At 40.3% G+C, this 20,352-nt stretch overlaps 2 protein-coding genes across 2 annotated transcripts in view; both read right to left on the bottom strand.

Moving 5' to 3' along the window:
- Positions 1–20,352, bottom strand: part of LOC142838318 (acylglycerol kinase, mitochondrial-like) — a 70,616-nt gene that overhangs the window by 31,131 nt on the left and 19,133 nt on the right. The window contains exons 2-4 of the mRNA XM_075953683.1: positions 19,038–19,077; positions 13,428–13,507; positions 3,435–3,510 (exon numbers count right to left, since the gene is read on the bottom strand). Of these exons, the coding sequence (XP_075809798.1) occupies positions 3,435–3,455 (21 nt within the window). The 5' untranslated portion in view covers positions 3,456–3,510; positions 13,428–13,507; positions 19,038–19,077. The remainder of the gene's footprint in view (positions 1–3,434; positions 3,511–13,427; positions 13,508–19,037; positions 19,078–20,352) is intronic.
- Positions 10,434–11,605, bottom strand: LOC142838292 (uncharacterized). Its single transcript, XM_075953647.1, has one exon. The coding sequence runs from the start codon at positions 11,531–11,533 to the stop codon at positions 10,919–10,921; it is 615 nt and encodes a 204-aa protein (XP_075809762.1). The 5' UTR covers positions 11,534–11,605; the 3' UTR covers positions 10,434–10,918.

Here is a 20,352-nt window from a genome sequence, read left to right as displayed (position 1 = left end):
TAATTTGTAATATAAAACAAAAGGCCATAGGCCTTTGATATTAAGGAAATGTTAATGTCCTTCCTTATTAAAACATATATAGTCAAGTATTTAGAAATAAATGTGCCAGTGTTTTATTTACATCAGAGAACGCAGCGACTCTGTGAGGATGGCTGGTGGAGACATGGGCCACACAACCGTCACCTCAACCTAACATGGGAGTGGGGCCATCAGAAGTATGCTCTACCCAGTCCACTAAGGATTCCAGAGGAGACTAACACCGACTGTTGACCAACAAGATCCTGATCAGGAAATCAACATCTGAGCTAAGGCGCTGGGTCCTAATGCACAGCTAGCAGAGAAATGGGTTTACACATATATGCAGTTGGCAGGAGAGAGGGCTCAGTCACTAAGGGCTGAGGTCCACATGCAAAATCTACCAACATAACAAACGTTTATGGACCAAATTGTCTTTAAACTGTCTTGTGTTTATTCCTTGAGAATTAATCATCTGAAGACGTAAACATAAAAAGCAGACAAAACTGTCTATAGAAATGGGCAAATGCACAATCACGCTAGGAGATCTGCAACTCCCTGGCAGGATAGCTTAAAGTTGTTATTATCAATAAAAACAAAATAAAAAATTAAAAAGGGGGGGAGAAAAGTTTGCAGTACACAGTGAACAGACTATAATGCAGGTCATAAACAGAACACAATTTATCAGTTGATATGAATTACTCTTAGGCATGCACAGAACACTCATAAAAACAGACACAAACATGAATCCCAATAAGCTTTAAGATCCTGAACTTATATAGAATATGTCTTTGACAATGATGCAGTTGATTCAGAAATCACTGACAAAATGATTCCCAGAAAAACTTAGGTCTAGAAATAAAATAGCTCATAGGCCAAATAAAAATCACGATAAAAACGAGAATATAGTTAGAAATGATAATGAAAGAACTGTGTCAGAGGTCATGGGACAAGGATACACAAATGAAGCAACAGAGTTTAGAGCTTTAAATACAACTGGGGGGGGGATAAAATCAACTAATGAGAGCAACACAACAGAGAACAGAAAAACTAAATACATACATACGTACAAACATAACTGAAGAAAATAATTTTTAAAGAAAGACAGAAATGAACCAACCTTGTCAGTGAGAAAATCAACAGGCAAACTGGGTCTAGAGCAGGAACTAACTAAACTGAAAACCATCTTGGGGACTACAGAGCAGGCGCAGCTAAGGTGGGGGGTGAAGTGGACACCACACAAGCTACAGAAAGTTAAGAGATGACAGGAGCACATTACGGACACCTGGATGACAACTGACTTGAAGACCAAGGAGGAGGAACAAATTCCCTGACGAACGTACACTGCCCAAGAGAAACAGAACTTCCGCACTGGCTGTGCTATTTGGAAAGCCATGCAGTGTCTCCCCTCAGCAAAGCTCCAGGCCCAGAGTTTACCCGAGAGTTTCATCAAATGATAAGGAACTACTATTGGTCTTACAGCATCACCCTCAGGGCTCTCATCCCTAGACTGCGGCACATATAGATGCTCATGAAAATGGTTTCTCCTTTCTCCTGACCCCAAAGGCAAACAACTATAAGATCAAGCCTGACAAGTTAGAAAAGAGAATTCAAAAGTGAACAGTTACAGGACATGACCTTCTAATGACCTTCTAATTGCTGAGAGACACTCAAAGTATAATTTAGAAATCGATTACTATCAGTCCAGTCAACACTCTAGGATGGAGAAGGAGGGGCTTAGGAGCTGTCACCACTAATTAAGGAGCTAGTGCTAACTGGTGGCTTCTCAGGAAGAAAGAGATAAGTTGTCATTAAGGGGCGGTCCCTGTAGGTTCACTACACTCCAATGGAGGGCAGCAAACAATCCACTATATTATTATTATTATTATTATTACTATTTTGGTTTTCTTCGAGAGAGGGTTTCTCTGTAGCTTTGGAGCCTGTCCTGGAATTAGCTCTTGTAGACCAGGCTTGCCTCGAACTTTTAGAGATCCGCCTGTCTCTGCCTCCCTAGTGCTGGGATTAAAGACTTGCGCCACCACCACCCAGCTACTGAATTATTTTTTTTAAAGATATAAAAAAGAAGGGATTGGGGATCTAGGAGGTACAATTGAGGAACAGATCTGAGATGAGGTGGGGAAGGAGTAGGGGATGAGAATTATCAAAATACATTATATGAAACTCTCAAAGAATTAATAAAATACTCTTAAAAACAGTACTTTAGCAAGGAGGCATATATGCAAGTGTCTAGAGGGAAGAAATGGAAGGGGGAAATGATGCAATTATATTATAATTTCAAAAATAATTTAAGAAGAAATAAACCCAGGTTTGAAACACTGGAGGGGGCAGGGGCTGGCGAGATGGCTCAGCAGTAAAGTGCACTTGCTGCTCTTCCTGCAGAACTGGTTTGAGTCCTAGCGTCCACATGGTGGCTCACAACTGTCTATAGCTCCAGTTCCAGGGAACACAACATCCTCTTCTGGCTTCTGTAGTTACTAGGCGTGTGTGCAATGTACGTACACACAATTCTCTTTAATTATTTAAATATAGCAGAAAGCTGTTTTGGACTAAATGCTCACCCCACACATACATACATATGCCACCTGAAGTTCACCAAAATACCTTCTATAGATACAAGGTATATGTGCAATGCACAAACATAGAAACAATTCTCCTTAATTAATTAAAAATAACAGAAAGGTGGTTTTGAATAAATGTACTCCCCCCCCACACACAAACACAAACGCCATTTGAAGTTCACCATAATGGAAACCTGAGACAGAACCTAAAATTTACAATTTCTCCTAAGTCATGTTGCCTAAAATCTCAAACTCTAATGATATACTTTTTAAAATTCTCAGTCACAAATAATTCTTAAAAAGGAAGAAAATGTTTACCTGCTAATGGAACTATGAAGAAATTAAACCACTCAAAGTGTACGGCTTTGTACTTTGGGGAACACAGTCTGACAACTAAGAGATAATTCCATCTGCTGCCTCTCAGATGGAAAGTATAGGGTCCCCACACACCCACGTGAGCCTGTGCCCCACACACCCATGTGAGTTGTATTCCACACACCCATCTGAGCCTGTGCTCCACACACCCACGTGAGCCCGAGCTCCACACACCCATGTGAGTTATATTCCACACACCCATGTGAGTTGTATTCCACACATCCATGTGAGTTGTATTCCACACACCCATGTGAGTTATATTCCACACACTCATGTGAGCCTGTACTGAAATGAAGCAGACAAAGTCAGGAGAAAAGAAAACTTCTTTGAGTAATTAGTAAAACAAGACACAACATTGATTTTCTTCTTGTCTTAAATGAAAACATGACTTCTGTTTAGAAGGTAAGAGCAAAGGACACATGAGAAGTGGCCTTGTACAAATAAAGACTTGAGAGTCATTCTCACCTTGACAACAGTCACATCCATGCCAGACAGGTGTAAAATTGGGGCAGCATTTTTCTCAAATAGAGTTCTGGCTTTGCTGTAAACAAAGTGGGAAAACCACAATTATATCAAGACATATTCTACAGCTGAGAATAAAAAATGTAACCATGTGCCCTAAAGAACAGACTTGATTTGTTCAAGAATAGGAAGTTCACAGTGAGTTACCATAGGTAGAAAAACAGATTGTCCCTTGTCTCATACAATCAGCTTGTATACATTTGGGATGCTACATTCTCTAGACAAACAACAGTCAAACAACAAAGCCTGACCCCCTCAGAACTCCCATGGCAGGCCCAGCAGAGGAAGAGAATGGACAGACACAGGGCTGGCCTGCAGACCTTAGGCTCTTAGGATGGATGACTAACAAGGATAACTAACAAGGGGCTGGTCTACATCTCCCGAGCACAGACACCATCTCTGTTCCTCAAGCACTTGATACATCTGTCCATCAACAGTGCTTTCAATGCATGATGAGGACAGCTTTCACACTGTCTTTAGCACAAGACAGGAAACTTGCAAAAACAGATACCAGTCCTTAGTAATTCTTGAATCCTCCAACTTCTAGGAGGGGATATTCAAAGGTATTTACTAAGTATCTGATGAATTAGTGTAAGAATGAATCTGAATAAATCCCCACATGTAGGCAGGTGAATTCTGAGGAAAGGCAAACATGATTGTGATATCGTACTGGCTGTAATATCTTACAGTTAGAGGAATCACTAAGCAGCCTTGGATGGCTTTGTGCATTTCTCATGAGCATCATTCCATCAGTGCAATCCCGTCCAATCCAGGTCGAGATTCAGAAACGGTCTGGGGCTCATGGGCAGAAGTAGCAGAATGTCTCTTCGCACGAATGGTAGATTTGAAATCAAATAAATGTCAAAATGTATCAACTAGTTGGCCTGACTTTTACCCTGGTATTTTCAACTATCACACCCGCACACAGTATTAAAACATCTCACTACTACCTACATATTTACTTAGCTCTTTTCCTAAAACAGTTTCCTTAAAAACGAGTGATGTATACCTTACCTTTCTTAAGGATATTTGTATGAGAAATACAAAGGCAGCTAAGGAGGAGCACTTAAGGACTGAACACAGAACAAATTCACCATCTTTACTGAAAGCAAAACCACAAGTTGCACACAAAAGGAAGATTATCAGCAACTTCAATGGAAGCTGAAAAGACTGCACAAGATTCCACAAGAACCATCAAGGCTCTAAGTGGGAACAAAAGCAAGTTCAATATTTGCCACCTTTCCTGGTGCCTGAATAATTATCAGAAGGAACATAAAAAGCTACATGGAAATGAGTCCCCTCTTTCCCCTCCACCCCTTCTGCACCATAACAAAAGGAGAAGCTGGGGACATTGTGAGGGATGCCTTCACTGCTGGAATGATAAGAACAGAACAGCGGGGAGTGGATCAGACCATCTCCTAAAAGCAGGACTCTGATGGTCTCAATCTGTCAGATCAATCACACCAAGTCTGTAGTCTCTATGAGCTCCAGAAAAAGGACTCGAACATTTGCTGTTCATTTACATCTTTACATCAGGTCACAGGTTCAGAAAACCTCTAAAATAAGCAAAGACTTTTCTCCGATTGAAAAACACTGTTGCCAGTAAGAAATACATTACTTATTATATAATTAAGGGTGCACTAGCACCAGGCCTGAATAAAAACTTCATGTACTTACAGCAATTTCTAGACTCAGGCCCACACAAGATAATTACGCTTTAATGTATTATTTATTAACACTAAACACACAGTTATCTTATTTCTTAAGGTTCTCCTGAAGGTTTTTTTTTTTTTTTTTTTTTTTTTTTGTGAAAAGGAATCCACTTCTCCATTGCAACTTCTTATACTCATTTAGATAGGGTGCTGTAAATCCCATGCTGTCCTTGAACTGATTGTGTAGCTGAGACAGTTAACTTTAAACTCCTGATCTTTCTGCTTCCCTCTGTAAAGAGCTGAAACCACAGGTGTTGCTACCAGGCCAAGTTTATGCAGTACTGGTGACTGAACCTAGGGAAGGCCTAGCATGTGCTGGGCCAACACTCACCAATTTATTCTGATCCATGGCCCATTCCCTAGGGAATTTATAACTTAAATGTAAGCTGGGAATTTAATGTAAATCAAAGAAAGGTTTAGGTTTTTATTTTTGTAACATCATGTAATAGTAGCTTTTGCTAAAATGATTTTTTTTTTTGAGTAACTTTCACTTAAAGTCAGGGTTTGGAGGCATGTTATGAATTCAAGGTCAGGCAAGTTCAGGTGGGGAAAGCTTTCTTTCCCCACTCAGATGTTAATAGTATTTGGAGTTGTTGCTTCTGGAGGTAATTAGAATAAGATGGAATCAATAATAACATTAGTGTCTGTATGAGAAAAGAAACAGACCCAAGATAGTATGCTTGCTGTGTGTCACCATGGTCTTGTTAATACCTTGGGAAAAAAAGTAAAATTTACTTATACCCTATTAATTAGAGGGTCTCTACAATTTTATGTTTAACTGTTTTCTTGCTATTTTTAACATTTCATTCCAAATGCCCAAACAACTGCTTTTTGATGTTTTTCTATGTTTTATCTGAAACTGTATCTGTAAAGTGACCTTGATTTATCTGAAAGATTTATTGTTATGACTACTATACCTGGCAGATTTATGAAACAGCTCAGACAATTCAGTTTGCCACCTCCTTACATAGAAAGTTGCTCATCTCTGGTCCATTATTTGGATAATGCTGTATTTCATTTTATGAATTTTCCCTTTATTGCCTTGGGCTAATGTGCATCCTATTAGCTCATCACCTCCCAGGGCTTGTTCTGGCTTTTGCCTGAATTAAGTTACTATGAGGACTCACTTGAGTTATTAATGTGATTTCTTCATTATACTTTTTATATATACAGAAGGACTTTCCACACCACTTACCTACTAGGTGAATTAGATTTCAAGTCTAATAGGGAAGAAGGAAAGACCTCCTTGCATGCAAGCTTCTGGTGAATGCAATGTAGGACTTATGTTACAGTTTTAACCAAGGCAGAAGCATCGCTTTCATATTTATATATTAATGGAACTGCAAAGCTTAGGTTAAAAATATATTGAGTAAAAATATAATTAACCCATTTTCTCTCAAGATGAATTCTGCTATTCTTAGTTACTATGTTGACATGATAGTAATCACATGTTGGAAGCTGAGAGGCAAATTTGGGAGGGTAAAGGTGGTGGAGACTATCTTGTCTACAACTTCCTCAGAGATCCAAGAAGGAAATAATGTTAACTGAGTAAGCAGGAAGTGGAAGCAAGGGAGTTCCAAAAAATGTGAGAAAAGACAAAAACAGCTGGCTGTCTGGACAGTCATCCAAGGGTTCTCTGTAACATTGGAGCATCCATCTTCAGCCTACAGGACTAAAATTCCTGATAGACTTCTGTGAAACAGGATATTCTGAAGGACTTTCCTGCCTAGTCTCGGCAAATTTTGGAAGTTTTTAAAGAAATTTTTTGTGTGTGTGTCCTGCTTGTCCAATTTGGACAGTATACGGTCAGCAGCTGAGTCAAGAGCATTTTCTTGCCCAGTGGTTTACTTTTGTCACAAAGAAACTAAACTCCATGTGGAGTTTCTTCAAAAATTGGTGCTGCCAAGATCACACAAGTCTCAATGTCATAAGAAAAAAGAACCTATGTTATTAAAATATCTTAAATGCTACATTCTGTGGATCTGTGAAATGTTTGAAGATGATCTGTCAATCTAATATATATTTGACCTTGAAAACATATGACCGCAAATTTGATTGTAATAGGTAAAAAACTACTAACATGTATTACTTCATTATCCTAAATAGTTTGTAATACTAATTTTCAAGGACTATAAATTTGCATTACATTGTTAAATGAGCTGTATATGTACAATATCTTGAACAAGATAAAAAAAATCTATGTACAATATTCCCTAACAAAAATAACCTAAAATTTGTATCAATATACAAAGTTCCAAGCCAATGTAAAATATTTAAAACTAGTAGTTGCTTTTTAGGTTTAAAAGTAGATTCAATAATCTACCTTTTAAATCCTATTTTTATATCCCCCTATTTTTCAGAGTAGTTTCAAAAATCTACTCTTTTATTCTATCATGTCTGTATCCCCATTTATTGTTTTGAAAACCAGACTCCCAAATTTAATCACTTTCATTTAGCTTTTTTTCTGACCATTAGCAATAGCAACTTGTAACCAAGCCCCCTAAAAATTCACAAATATCCATAACCCAGTGAAAGGCCAGAAACCACCCAGCCCACCTCTTGGAAATGTGGGTCTTGAGTTCTTAAATTTACTTCCTGCAGTGTGGTGATGACATATTTAGGGGATCCTGAAAAGAAAATGTTGGGTTGATAGTCAAGTCCTGGGAGTGGCAGCTGCATCACTTGTTGCCCAGTCTCTGCATAATGAAAACGTGCAGGGCTTGTCTGTGAGGCTGGGTCATTTCAGCTAGCCACCTCAAAATTGTTCTGAGCAGTTTGTAGTCCAAAGGTGATCTTTAGGCAGTGTTTTTCAGCTCAGTGGTATTATCATAGTCCTGTTGGAATCTTCCTTGTGGGGGTTCCATCATCATCTTGGAGACTTTAAGCAGCTACTTCTGCTTCTGTGCATGCTCCCACCCTCCCCCCACCCCAAGCAGTTATTTCTGCTCCTGTCTAGACCACAAAGCTGGATGGCCAGCTGTCAGGAATAGTTGGTTTTTCCAACTAACTCCTACAATGGTGAAAAGAGCTCAAGGCATGTGTCTTAATCAGCTCCTTAACCAAGCAAAGCTTTTTAAAGTTTTCCATGTCCTTACAGTATAAAGAACAAGTAGGATATTTCCCTTATAATTTACCTGGCTTGTTGCCACATGGTAGAAAAGTCTTTTTTAAACCTTTCCCATTGAAATATTTTTATGACATTCTGAGTGCTTCAGCACATTTCCTATTAATTTCATCATTATTTTGTGCTACAGGGCCTGGAGACCCAAATGGGATAACTCTTATTCCCGATTATTTCTTGAAATTGAATAAATAATAATACCAAATCTGCATCATCTGGCATACATTCAGCAGTTTCAATATGCCAAACAAGTCTTTCTACATATTATAAATCAGTAACTATTCTGTAAAATACAATAATATCATCATAATAACACATAATTCTGACTTTTGGACAGAATTGTAAGGTGTTTAAACCACCTTACTTAAACTTTCGGATTTATACCTTGTCTTTCCTGATCTATTTACATTAGTAAAATCTTTTCCCATAATGAAATTAGAAATTAGAATTCCCTGGTGTCTACTGCTTCTCTAATTGTTAAGCAAAGGGAAAGAAATAAATGTCTTTTAAAATATCCGTATTCCTGCCAGGAAGGCAGGTACCAGATGGTGTGGGAAGTCCTTCTATATATGTATTAATTTTATTGGTTAATAAAGAAGCTGCTTTTGACCAATGGCAAATATTGCCAGGCTGGAAGAGATAGAGAGAGTAGGTGGAGCCAATAAGAAGCCATGGAGCTGCCAGAGGAGGAAGATGAGAGTTGCCAGTCAGAACCCTGCTGGTAGGCCATGAGCCTCATGGTAAAATATAAAATCATAGAAAGGTTTTAATATAAGATACAAGAGCTAGCTAGCAATATGGCTTAAGTTATTGGTCAAGCAGTGATTTAAATAATACAGTTTCTGTGTGATTATTTCATGAGTCTGGCCAGCCAGGAAATGAACAAGTGGCCTCAGACTACAACCAGGGACTGATGGGGTGGAGACTTAGGAGCTTTAAGTTTGGAACTCAGGCTATACCTGAAGCTGTTGAGGAAAGGTATCCTGGTTACCTACAGCATTGAAGCAAAAGGCAACCTGACTGTTGTAAGTCAGGCTATACTAACAGCTGTGAAGTGAAGGTATCATGAATACCTAATGGTGAGGAGGAAGACATCTTGACTGTTGAGAAGTGAGGTTATTCCTGAAGCTGTGTTCTGGTGGGGAATGGTCTACCTATAGAATGTGTCTATCCTGCTCTCCTCCAATAGAGACCTTACAACTGGGTTCTGTTCCACCCTGCTAAGAGCCGGTCCCAGGAGAGATGTCCATTTCATCTTAGCTTTGGACCAAGTTGTTACTTCTTTACCTTACTCAAATAATGAGGAAACACCTACAGAAATGTAGCCATCTGCTCTGGGTCCAGCAAAAGGTCGCTACTTCTGCTCTGCTGCCCTAATGGAGTTTCCCAGCAGAGGTGACCGTTTCTCCTATGCTCTGCTCCACTAGTAAGTTTCCAAGCAGAGATTCTGCTTTATTCCAGCAAAAGTAAATCTTCACCCAAAACTCATTCAAGAGATTTATTTGGGAGGAAAAAAATCCAGATTACCTGTGTCTGCCAGAGTGAAAAAGGACAACTGTCAACTGAGTAAGCACAAGTTTTATATGGTGCTTCTTAGGGTTGGAGATTTTCCAGGGAAATTTTTAGGGTGGGGATTGGTAAGATCTCAATCCCTCAGTTTGAACAGCTCAGAGATTTGCTGGAGTTTGTGTTCAGGAATTCATTGGTTTTCCTGCTTGGGGATTGGTTGGGTTCACACTCAGTTGTTCAGAGGTAGAGATTGTTTCTTTTACCTTGGTTCCAGGGCCAAAGTGTAGGTTTTTTACTGGTTCTGGTTTCAGGATCACCATGTGTTTCTTTCACTGACTCTTTTAATCAACACATAAGGGTTCATAAATTCATTTTTCCATGAGTCTGTGGGAGCAAACACTGTAAACAATGGACACTATAAAGTTTGAATAGATTTTTGCCACTGTCAATTTTTTTCTACAAAATACGCTTGTGTCACTGAATTCAAGTTTGTTGTATAAAGATCTTACCAAATACTTTAAAATAATAAGACCTCATTATTTTTTACAGGTACTCAAAGACTACTGTCATAGTAACTGTTTTTCAAATGTTTACTGTACACAAAAATTTTACTCTTGTCTAAAGTACATAATTTTACCACAATCACTATATTTTTGTTTTCTCTGCAGTATGACTTTTTCTCATTATTTTGAAGACTATCAATTATTGTAAATAGTTTGCCACACTGATTACATTCATAGGGTTTCTTTCCAGTGTATGTTCTTCTATGTACTGCAAGATTTCTGTGATGTGCACTGATAACATCCATAGGGTTTCTCTCCAGTATGTGTTCTTTTATGTATCTGAAGATAACGGTGTCATGCAAAGGCTTTCCCACATTGATTACATTCATAGGGTTTATCTTCAGTGTGTGTTCTTCTATGGCTTTGAAGATAACTGGGTAAAGGCTTTACCACACTGATTACATTCATAAGGTTTCTCTCCAGTATGTGTTCTTTTGTCTTTGAAGTTGACTATGACTATGTTGTGTAAAGGCTTTACCACATTGATTACATTCATACGGTTTCTCTCCAGTATGAATTCTTTTATGTATTTGAAGACTTCTGCGTTATATAAAGGCTTTTACAGACATTGATTTTACCACATTGATTACATTCATAGGGTTTCTCTCCAGTGTGTGTTCTTCTATGTATTGCAAGATTTCTGTGACATGCAAAGGCTTTACCACACTGATTACATTCATAAGGTTTCTCTCCAGTATGTGTTTTTTTATGTCTTTGAAGATGACTATGTTGTATAAAGTCTTTACCACATTGATTGCATACATATGGTTTCTCTCCAGTATAAATTCTTTTATGTATTTGAAGATTTCGGCGTTCTGTAAAAGCTTTATCACATTGATTGCATTCATAGGGTTCCTCTCCAGTATGACTTCTTTTATGTCTTTGAAGACTTTTGCGTCGTGTAAAGGCTTTACGACACTGATTATATTCATAGGGTGTCTCTCCAGTATGACTTCTTTCATGTTTTCTAGAACATTGACAACATTCATCAGTATTATGGTCTTCCCAACTGTATCCTATAGTAGTGAGGTTCCTGTACGTCTCCAGCATCACATCTTTGTAGATTCCTCTGTGAAGCATCCAGCAACATACACTCTTCCCATGTGGAGTCAACATGCACATCATCACTGCATTCATTTTGCGGGATCACTGCTCACCCATGACTGCCTCACAGCTCCCTGATGCAGGACTTGAAGTACAACACACAAAAACAATGGTACCAGCTCCTCTGCAAATCCAAGCTATTTCCTGAAGTTTTAAACCAGTCCTACATAATGAGATAGCTGCACAATAAATTATACATTGTGTTAGTGCATGGACATGATGACAAAAACCGTGCCATTAACTAGTAAAAACTTTGAAACAAAAAGAGCTGGAGAGTTTAAGAGTAACTGTGTCCTACATGCATGTGGAGATCTACCTTGTTATAGGAAGAAATGCACTCAGGAAAGGCCATCTGTGGCAGCATCTTAACCTGCCTTTAGATAAAGTATTATACTTGCAAACAAGAATCTGCTTTAACTTCAAAAATTTAAATCGGGGCTGGAGCGAAGGCTCAATAGCTAAGGCACCTGAAAAAGCTCAAGTGTGAAGACCTGGAGTTCTGATCCCAAAACTCACGTAAGTGCCCAGTGGATGTGATAGCAGCCAGGCCTCTGAAGACAGGGCTGGGATCCCCACAGCAGATATATTGGCAAGCTCTGAGTTTGATTGAGAGACTTTACCTCAATGAATAAAGTGGAAGAGCAACTGAAGACAGTCCCTACATCAACCTCAGGCCTCTATAAACATGTGCACACATGTGCCCACACATATGCATGCAACACACACACACACACGTTTGTGAAAAAAGGAATATTCAAGAAGCAGAACAACACACACACACAGGCACGCACGCACACACATGCACACGCATACACACTGAACTCTCTCCTGCTTTCGCCAGGTCACAGTGACTGATGGACTGGGTATTTTGGCTCTGCTGTTTAAGGACCTAGCATATGGTTTATTACTGATGTGAAACCTGGTATTTATGAAGAAGGGGAGAGGCCTAAACCAAGCTTAGCAGTAGTCTATTAAGCAAGGTTAATCTACTTAATCAGGCACAATTTACGGAACGGGTGCATACACCACTTAGTGTGGAGTCAAGCTCAAGCTTCCCCAAAAGATCATAGATATCCCCCAAACTGACTTTGGGGCCCCGGCTCCTTTTTGCTCCACATTTTGCCTGGACATTTAAAACACGACCCCAACTACTCATCACCAATGTCATGTGACTTCAATTTTATAGCATCCAACCTAATAAATATTCACAAATTACTCAAGACTCAGAAAGCACAACTGATCTAGACACTGGGAAAACAATAGGCATCATTTTTTTCCTCTTCAATTCTTTCATTCGATTTTATAAAATGTAAATCTTAAATTGCTTTTTTCCAAAATGGTCAGTGTCTTTGTATTGATCTCCCCAACTGCCTAACTAACACTGTACACTTTCTTTTTTCTGTTCTGCATTTTCCCCTCACTTATAATCACTTTGATTCCTCCGCACCCTCTCCTCGCCTTCACAATACCCCTCCATTTCATTGAGTACACACGACCAAAAAAGACAGCATTGTAAACAAAAGCCCAGCTTTCCTCACACTGAATTCCCTCCGCACAATCCCTGAGGCACACGGTCATTCTTCTCCCTATCACTGCCCTATAGGCCACATCCTCGTTTGGGAATAATGAACATGCTGCTCCAGGACCAGCTGAGGATTCCCTTCTCTGGAAAGAGCACACTGTCCTCCTGAGTCCACAGTGCTCTTGGTCATCTCTGTACATCTCTGTCTATGGTGACAGCCTGACACAATTAGTAAAGCAGGGCAACAATCACTCCCAAGAGGATCACTCCCAAGAGGATCACTCCCAAGAGGATCACTCCCAAGCTGACACAAAGCCTCGGTGTTTGTTGAAGGTCGGATCACCTATGGTTACTTCACAGGAACCTGCTACTTCCACTTTGAGAATAACTCAGAAGCTAAAATACCATTTGCAGGCCGCAGGATTGAGAAAGACTGTGGCTCTCTTCACGTGTGTGTTGGGAGAAATGAGGTGGTTACCAAACACCTGAAAAGAATAAGAATATATAATTAGGAAATATAGGTTGTTAATGGATAATCATCAATAATAGTCAAGCTTGTAGTCACGTTAGTTAGATTTTTTAGATATATAGAGATATATTTCAGTTACATAGGCATTCTTCATATCTTTCAAAGACTACAGAATATGGCATTTAAAATGTTTTAATAAATTAGGACTTTTCATGACAATGAGACACGTCTGCTCCTGGCAGCACCAATCTACTTCAAGAGGAAGATGGGCATCAAAGAGGTTCCTTATGGAGTTGATTAGCTATTAGAGCAAGAAACTGCTTTTGCCTGGACTGTTGCACAAACTGAACATCAAGAACCTGCAAAGAGAGGACTGCTGAACTTGCCTAAAGGTGAGATGATCCTTCAGGATTCCTGATTCATAAGAGTCTGTGAGACATTCTGCAGGACACAGAAGAAAGTGATTGAACTGCTTTTGAAATTTCCTGCTTCATGGAAATGTCCGCTGGAGACTATGGACATGTAGGCTGAATATGGATGCCCCAACGGTACAGAGGAACTTTGGATGACTGTATAGGCAGTGAGATGTCTCTGTCATTTCTAGAGTTTTGGAAGTTGCTTACTTCTTGTTTACTTAGGTAATATTATATCCTTCTGGAGTCTTTGATGAGTTAAAGAATGGTTAGTTATAGTTATAGTTTTTCTTTGTTATGATAAAAGATAAAATATATCTAAATATTGTAACTGTAATTCTTGCTTGATAACTTTTGTTATATGTAATTTTACTATGTTAAAATTAAAGCCTTTCTTTTTTTGTTTAAACAGAAAAGGGGAAATGGTGTAGGAGGTCCTTCTGTATTTGTGTTGATTTCATTGGTTGAATAAAGAAGCTACCTTGGCCTTTTGATAGGGCAGCCCTTAGGTGGGCGGAGTATACAGAACAGAATGCTGAAAAGAAGGGAAGTGTGGCAGACACCATGAAGCTCCTGCCTGGGACTGACACTGGTTAGAATCTTTCTTGTAAGCCATGACCTCATGGTGAACATAGATTAATAGAAATGGGTTAATCAAGATGTGAGAATTAGATAATAAGAGAGTAGAACTAATGGGCCAGGCAGTGTTTAAATGAATACAATTTCTGTATAATTATTTCGGGTGTAAGCTAGCCGGGTGGCGGGATGCAGCCCGCTCCTAATTACAACACCTTTTACTCAGATGAATATCTGAATAATTATCACATATTAATTATATGATCATCACCTACATTTTTTCAACCCCTAAAGAATTTACTTCTGGCCAAAGAACAAAAGTTCATTCATGATCTCCATAATAGAATCCACAAGCAACGTAACACAGGGACACTGCTATTCAGTGACAGTAAGCCATTTTATGTTAGGATAAAAACCTTGCTTCACTTACCAGAGGCAGTATCTTCTAGAAAATATTGCTGACTTTATTACAAGCATACAATATGCAAGGCCACAGGCTATGAGAAGGGAAGTTTAACCCATGTGGCTTCAGTTTTCAGTGGACAATCCTTTCTCTTCCAGTTCATTACTAAAACTTATCCTTCCCCACAGCTGTCAAAATCTATGTTACCAGTGAATTTTCACATCTGCATACACAAAAGAAACCCATTACTCAAGCCTTTTCCACTCCACTGGTCTAAGGCTGAGTGGACTCAAGAAGCAGAGAAGTAAATGTGAGCATTCAAACCGGCAACAGGAAGGCAGCTCAGACTGTGCTGTCTGGAGCTGAGAGCTGGGGAGAACGATAGGAAGAGCAGAAACGTGAGCTGGGCGGTGTTGGTGCATGCCTTGAATCCCAGCACTTGGGAGGCAGAGGCAGGTGGATATCTGTGAGTTCAAGACTAGCGTAGTCTACAAACTGAGTTCCAGGACAGCCAGGCTGTTACACAAAGAAACCCTGTCTCAGGAGGGGAAGAAGAAACAAAGCTGGGCTATGACAGCAGAATTCTAGAAGAGAATTAAAAAGTAAAGATTAGAGAAAAAAGTTATACAAAGATACTGTATTAAATAACTCATTCTAAATCTACCACCCTCCTGTTTGTCCATTCTTGCTTCTAAATAAACACCCTCTGAGCTGAGGAGAGGGCTCAGTGGGGAAAGGAAGAATAAAGCACTTGTTGTGCAAGCCTAAGGAACTGAGCTCAATCCCCAGCATCCAGGTGGAAAGTGGAGAGTGTCAATGTAGTCTACAGCCCCAGAGCCGGGAGGTGAACAGGTAGGTCCTAGGGGCAGCGGGTCTGGCTGGAACAGCAAGCTCTGAGTTCAGTAAGAAACAATGAATCGGAAATTAGGTGGGAAATCTACTGAGGATGACATACCAATCCTAACCTCTGGCTCACAAAGACATAAGTGCACAGACATGCACACACACACACACACACCTACCTTTCCAAATACTTCAAAAAGATATTTTCTTTATAAAAACAACTACCTGGCCCATCATCAATTCTGTTTTCTTTTTACACTTACTCAGATCTTGAAATTTTGCTGCAAAATCTCCAAATATCATAATTTGGTTGGTTCTACTCCATTTTAGAATTTCACTATCTGTGGTGGTCTGAATGAAAATTGCCCCCTTAGACTTAGAGGGAGTGGCATTATTGGAGGTTGGCTTGTTGGAGGAAGTGGGTTACTAGGGGGTGGGCTTTGAGGTTTCAGGTGCTCAAGCCAGGCCCCCATGTGGCACACTCTTCCTGCAGCCTGCCAATCTGGATGTAGAACTCTCAGCCATCTCTCCAGCACCATGTCTCCCTGAGTGCTGCCATAGTTCCCACCATGACAGTGGACTAAATCTCTGAACTGTAAGCCTGCCCAAATTAAATGGTTTCCTTTCTAAGAGATGCCTTGGTCTTGGGGAAGTAAAGGCTGGTGGGTTTCAGAGTTCAAGGCCAGCCTGGCATACAGAGGAAGTTCCAGGACAGTCAAGCTTAGGCAGTGAAGGAAACTATTGAAAACAGAAAGCTAGTGAAAATGAATTTCAACAAGGGGCCATTTTCCAGCCCCAGCAAGCAGCAGAACTTGGCAGCTTCGGTCACATAGTTCTGGCTTTAAAGATAAGCATAGAAGAAATGAGTTATGGATCTCCCTACTCAACTAAGGAAAGCTGCGGATGCCAGGATGCCAGGGTATCCCTGCATGGAGGCCTAGAGAGGTCATTGTGTGAAGCTGTAAAGGTGAAGCCTGGATTGCCCTGGAAACCCAAGATGTTGGAGATGCCAGAGCCATGGGAAACCTGACAAAGAAAGCTGCTGACATGGAGTTGAACCAGCCCAAGAGAAAACAGTCTTTCAGTCAACAAAGCTATCGAGAGCTGAAGATCTGAAGAGCACGTTGATATCAAACATGGAAATGCGGAGTTTGGAGTTTACCAGCTGGTTTTCAGTCTTGCTTTGATCCTGTATTTCCTCACTATACTCCCTTTCCTCCATTTTGGAACGGGAATGTATATCCTGTGCCATTGCATGTTACACGTATGTAATCTACATTTTTTTAAATTTTGATTTTTCATGGGCTTATAGTTAAGAGATTGCCATGAGTATCACAGACTTTGGACTGTGGACTTTCAGACATGGTTGAGACTGTGATAGACTACAGGACTTTTGAAGTTGGACTAAATGCACTTTGCATTGTGATGCAGCTACAAGCCTATGGGGGCTAGGGCATGGAATGCAGCTGTCTGAATGAAAATGGCACCCACAGACTGATAGGATAGGGCATTACTGAAGATGTGACCTTGTTGGGGGAGTGAGCTTTGAGGTTATAGATGCTCAATCCAGGCCCAGCATGGTGATCTCTTTCTATTGTCTGATCCTCTCTTCCTACTGTCTGTCCACCCAGATGTAGAACTCAGCTACCTCTCCAGAATCATGTCTATCTGAGTGCTGCCCTGCTTCCTGCCATGATGACAATGAACTAAACCTTTGAACTGTAAGGCAGCCCCAATTAAATGTCCTCCGTTATAAGAATTGCTGTGGTCATGGAGTCTCTGCATAGCAATAGAAACCATAAGACACCAGATTCCAGAGCCACAGCACTAAATTACCCCTCCTTGTCCTCATTTCTCAGTTCCTAGAGTTGCTAACCATACTTATAACTTAGGTCTAGGTTCCATAATGGATTAAGTGTGAGACTAGAGTTGAATTACATGACTTTTATTTTAGCCATTCAGTAATTTAGACTGTAAAAAGAACAGAGGAAAAGTCAAGAAAGCTGTGAGGATCAACCCACCGTAGTCACAGGGGAGGAGCTAAACAGGTGCAGGGGAGTGGAGGACTAGAACAGTAAGGAGGTCAGTACATGGGGAAAGTACCCAACAAGACCTTATTCCTGGGAAAGTATGAGGGATGGGATTCAGAACAGAGGCAGTGGAGGGTGTATCAGCACAACTACCTGGAACTCAATATTAAGTTATATTCAACAGTTACTGGATTTGATTATTAAGTATTGCATACATGTACTGGAGTAGCATACTGAGACTGAAACAGCTATAAAAATATTGGGTCAATTAAAAAAATAACCCAAAAGCTTATTTTTTGGAAGAGGGTCTCATAGTACAGTTCAGACTGGCCTGAAACTCATTATGTAACCCAGGAGGTAAGCTTGTGATACTCTTCCTGCCTCAGCTTCCCAGAAGCTAGAATTATAGGTTTAAACTACCATGCTGATCTTTAAAAGAAAATTTAAAGTTTATTTAAACTGATTTTTAAACAACTCTAAGCTACACTAGATGGTCTATCTGTGCAGAAATAAAATCAAATTCTTAGAGCATATTTAGAACCAAAGAAGGATTTATTAATAGTATCTATTGAAGTGAAAACACTTCAGAAACAAACATGAGGTCTGCCACTCACTTCTACTAAATGTGTTCTCTTTGTCATTTTAACTTTCACACATCTCTCTAGACAATTCTGACGTCATAAGCTTAAATGGCACAGAACAGCAGGGTATAAACTACACATTGGGAAGAGAGCAAACCAGGGTCTTAAATCTGAAAGGTTTGCAATTCAACTATCATCGCCACAGTCAGAGAAACGATGCTAAAGCAGAATCCCAGGGAACTGGAGAGCAATGCAAAGCCATGGATCAGCCATGTCAGGGAGACGGGCTTTAAAAGGAGGAGGAAACAACTTTAACAAGACTTGGCTCTCAGAGGAACATCTGCTCTGAACTGTTATCCCTGGGGGCGATTCAATCAGGAATGATTCAGGCTTTAGCCAGATCTTCAGGGGTAACTTCAACAGGCGCCAATTCCCAGCTCTTCAGCCAGTCCAGTTATGTGTTCTTGGGGGTGATCCCGAAGTAAACAAGTCTAAAAGGGTGGGTGTCAGAACCGCTCTTCACCAGATGGCTGACTTCCCCATCCTACTCAGAACTGGCTGACAGCCTGACCCATCTGGAGGTGAGGGAAGAGTCAAACTACATTGATGCGAGACTCCATGTGAGTCCCTTGGAGGAGCTGTCTCTCCTGCACCACGGAGATAAGGGACGACTTAATTTTATCACAGGAAATGGCTTTACCTGAGCTTCTTGACAGGCTGCTCTTCTTAGCAGGTTATCACTATCAAAGCAAACAAAAGAGATCCAGCATTAGCATTGCTAGAGATTAAGACCCAAACTGAATTGGTAGGTTCTTAGGTTGGGGAGGTACCTATAGTGAAGATTTCTTAAAGACCTGATAGCAAATCAGAAGCACATTAGGGAAATACATTCTGAGGGAAAGCTTCTGCTAGCTATTCCCACATTCTGGTGGACAGAACAATGGCCTAGACCCCGAAACACCTACAGCCCAATTTCCAGAACCTGAAGATCTGTGACCCCGCATAGCAACAGGAAAATGCAGGGAAATTGAGGACTTCAGGACAGGGAGGACATCTTGCATTAATCCTCAGTTCTGTTAGGCAGAGCAGCCTTTCTGACCATGGTCAGAACTCACATGACTCTGGGAGGGTGGTCACTTGCTGCTTTAAAGATGGAAGGGGCTATGAGCCCGGGAATGTTGTGAAGCTGGAAAAGTTAGGAAGCAGCTTCTCCCCTGAGAGCCTCAGGAGGAATGGCAGGCCTATCAACCCTTGGACTTTAGCCCATAAAATAGTAAGATAAACATCAATGGTTTGTTAAACTGTAAGTTATTAGGTAACAATAGGAAACTAATAGACGTGTCTTGTATTTTCTTATCCAAAGGATACTACTCAGGTCATTTGCCAAAGCTAAATTTGATGTTTAGCTGCTTCTACTACTATTTTATCTAAGTCCCCTATTTTTTATATCACTATCAGATACTCTATTATATCACAAATGGAAATAAGAGGCAAGAGTTTGGCTTCCAAAAATGGAAACATTCTATCAGAATGCAGTCATGTGTCTAATTACAGAAAGTTCTCCACGATGTGTGGTGAGAGCACATTACATGACTCTGATGCCTGAGAGGCCAGTCTTCAAAACCTGCACTTACACACTTCCTATTGCTAAGGAAACAACTGAAGGGTAAAACCAAACATGACTGTTCTAAAAAGCAAAAATCAACAAAACCATTCTTAATAATACTCTGCTGTACTCATAGATCAGTCGGTGCCTTATCCAGACATCAGAGAGGTCTCCTCCTACAGCAGATGGGAACAGATGCAGGGACCCCCCCCCAGCCAGAAATTATGTGGAAAGAGAGTGGAAACTTGAGGTCTCCCTCAGATCCTTCCCCCAGAGCTCAGGGAATCCTGGAAAGAGGAGGCCAAAAGAGTAGATGGAGGGAAGAGAGGACACCAGGAGAACAAGGCCGTCTGAATCAACTGAGCAAGGCACATATGAACTCACAGAGACTGAAGCAACAATTACAGGG

The sequence above is a fragment of the Microtus pennsylvanicus genome, chromosome 19 (genome assembly GCF_037038515.1).
Source record: "Microtus pennsylvanicus isolate mMicPen1 chromosome 19, mMicPen1.hap1, whole genome shotgun sequence".
In the NCBI taxonomy this organism is placed as follows: Eukaryota; Metazoa; Chordata; class Mammalia; order Rodentia; family Cricetidae; genus Microtus; species Microtus pennsylvanicus.
Note: the sequence above shows the minus strand (reverse complement) of the source record. Positions and strands in the feature narration are given on the sequence as shown.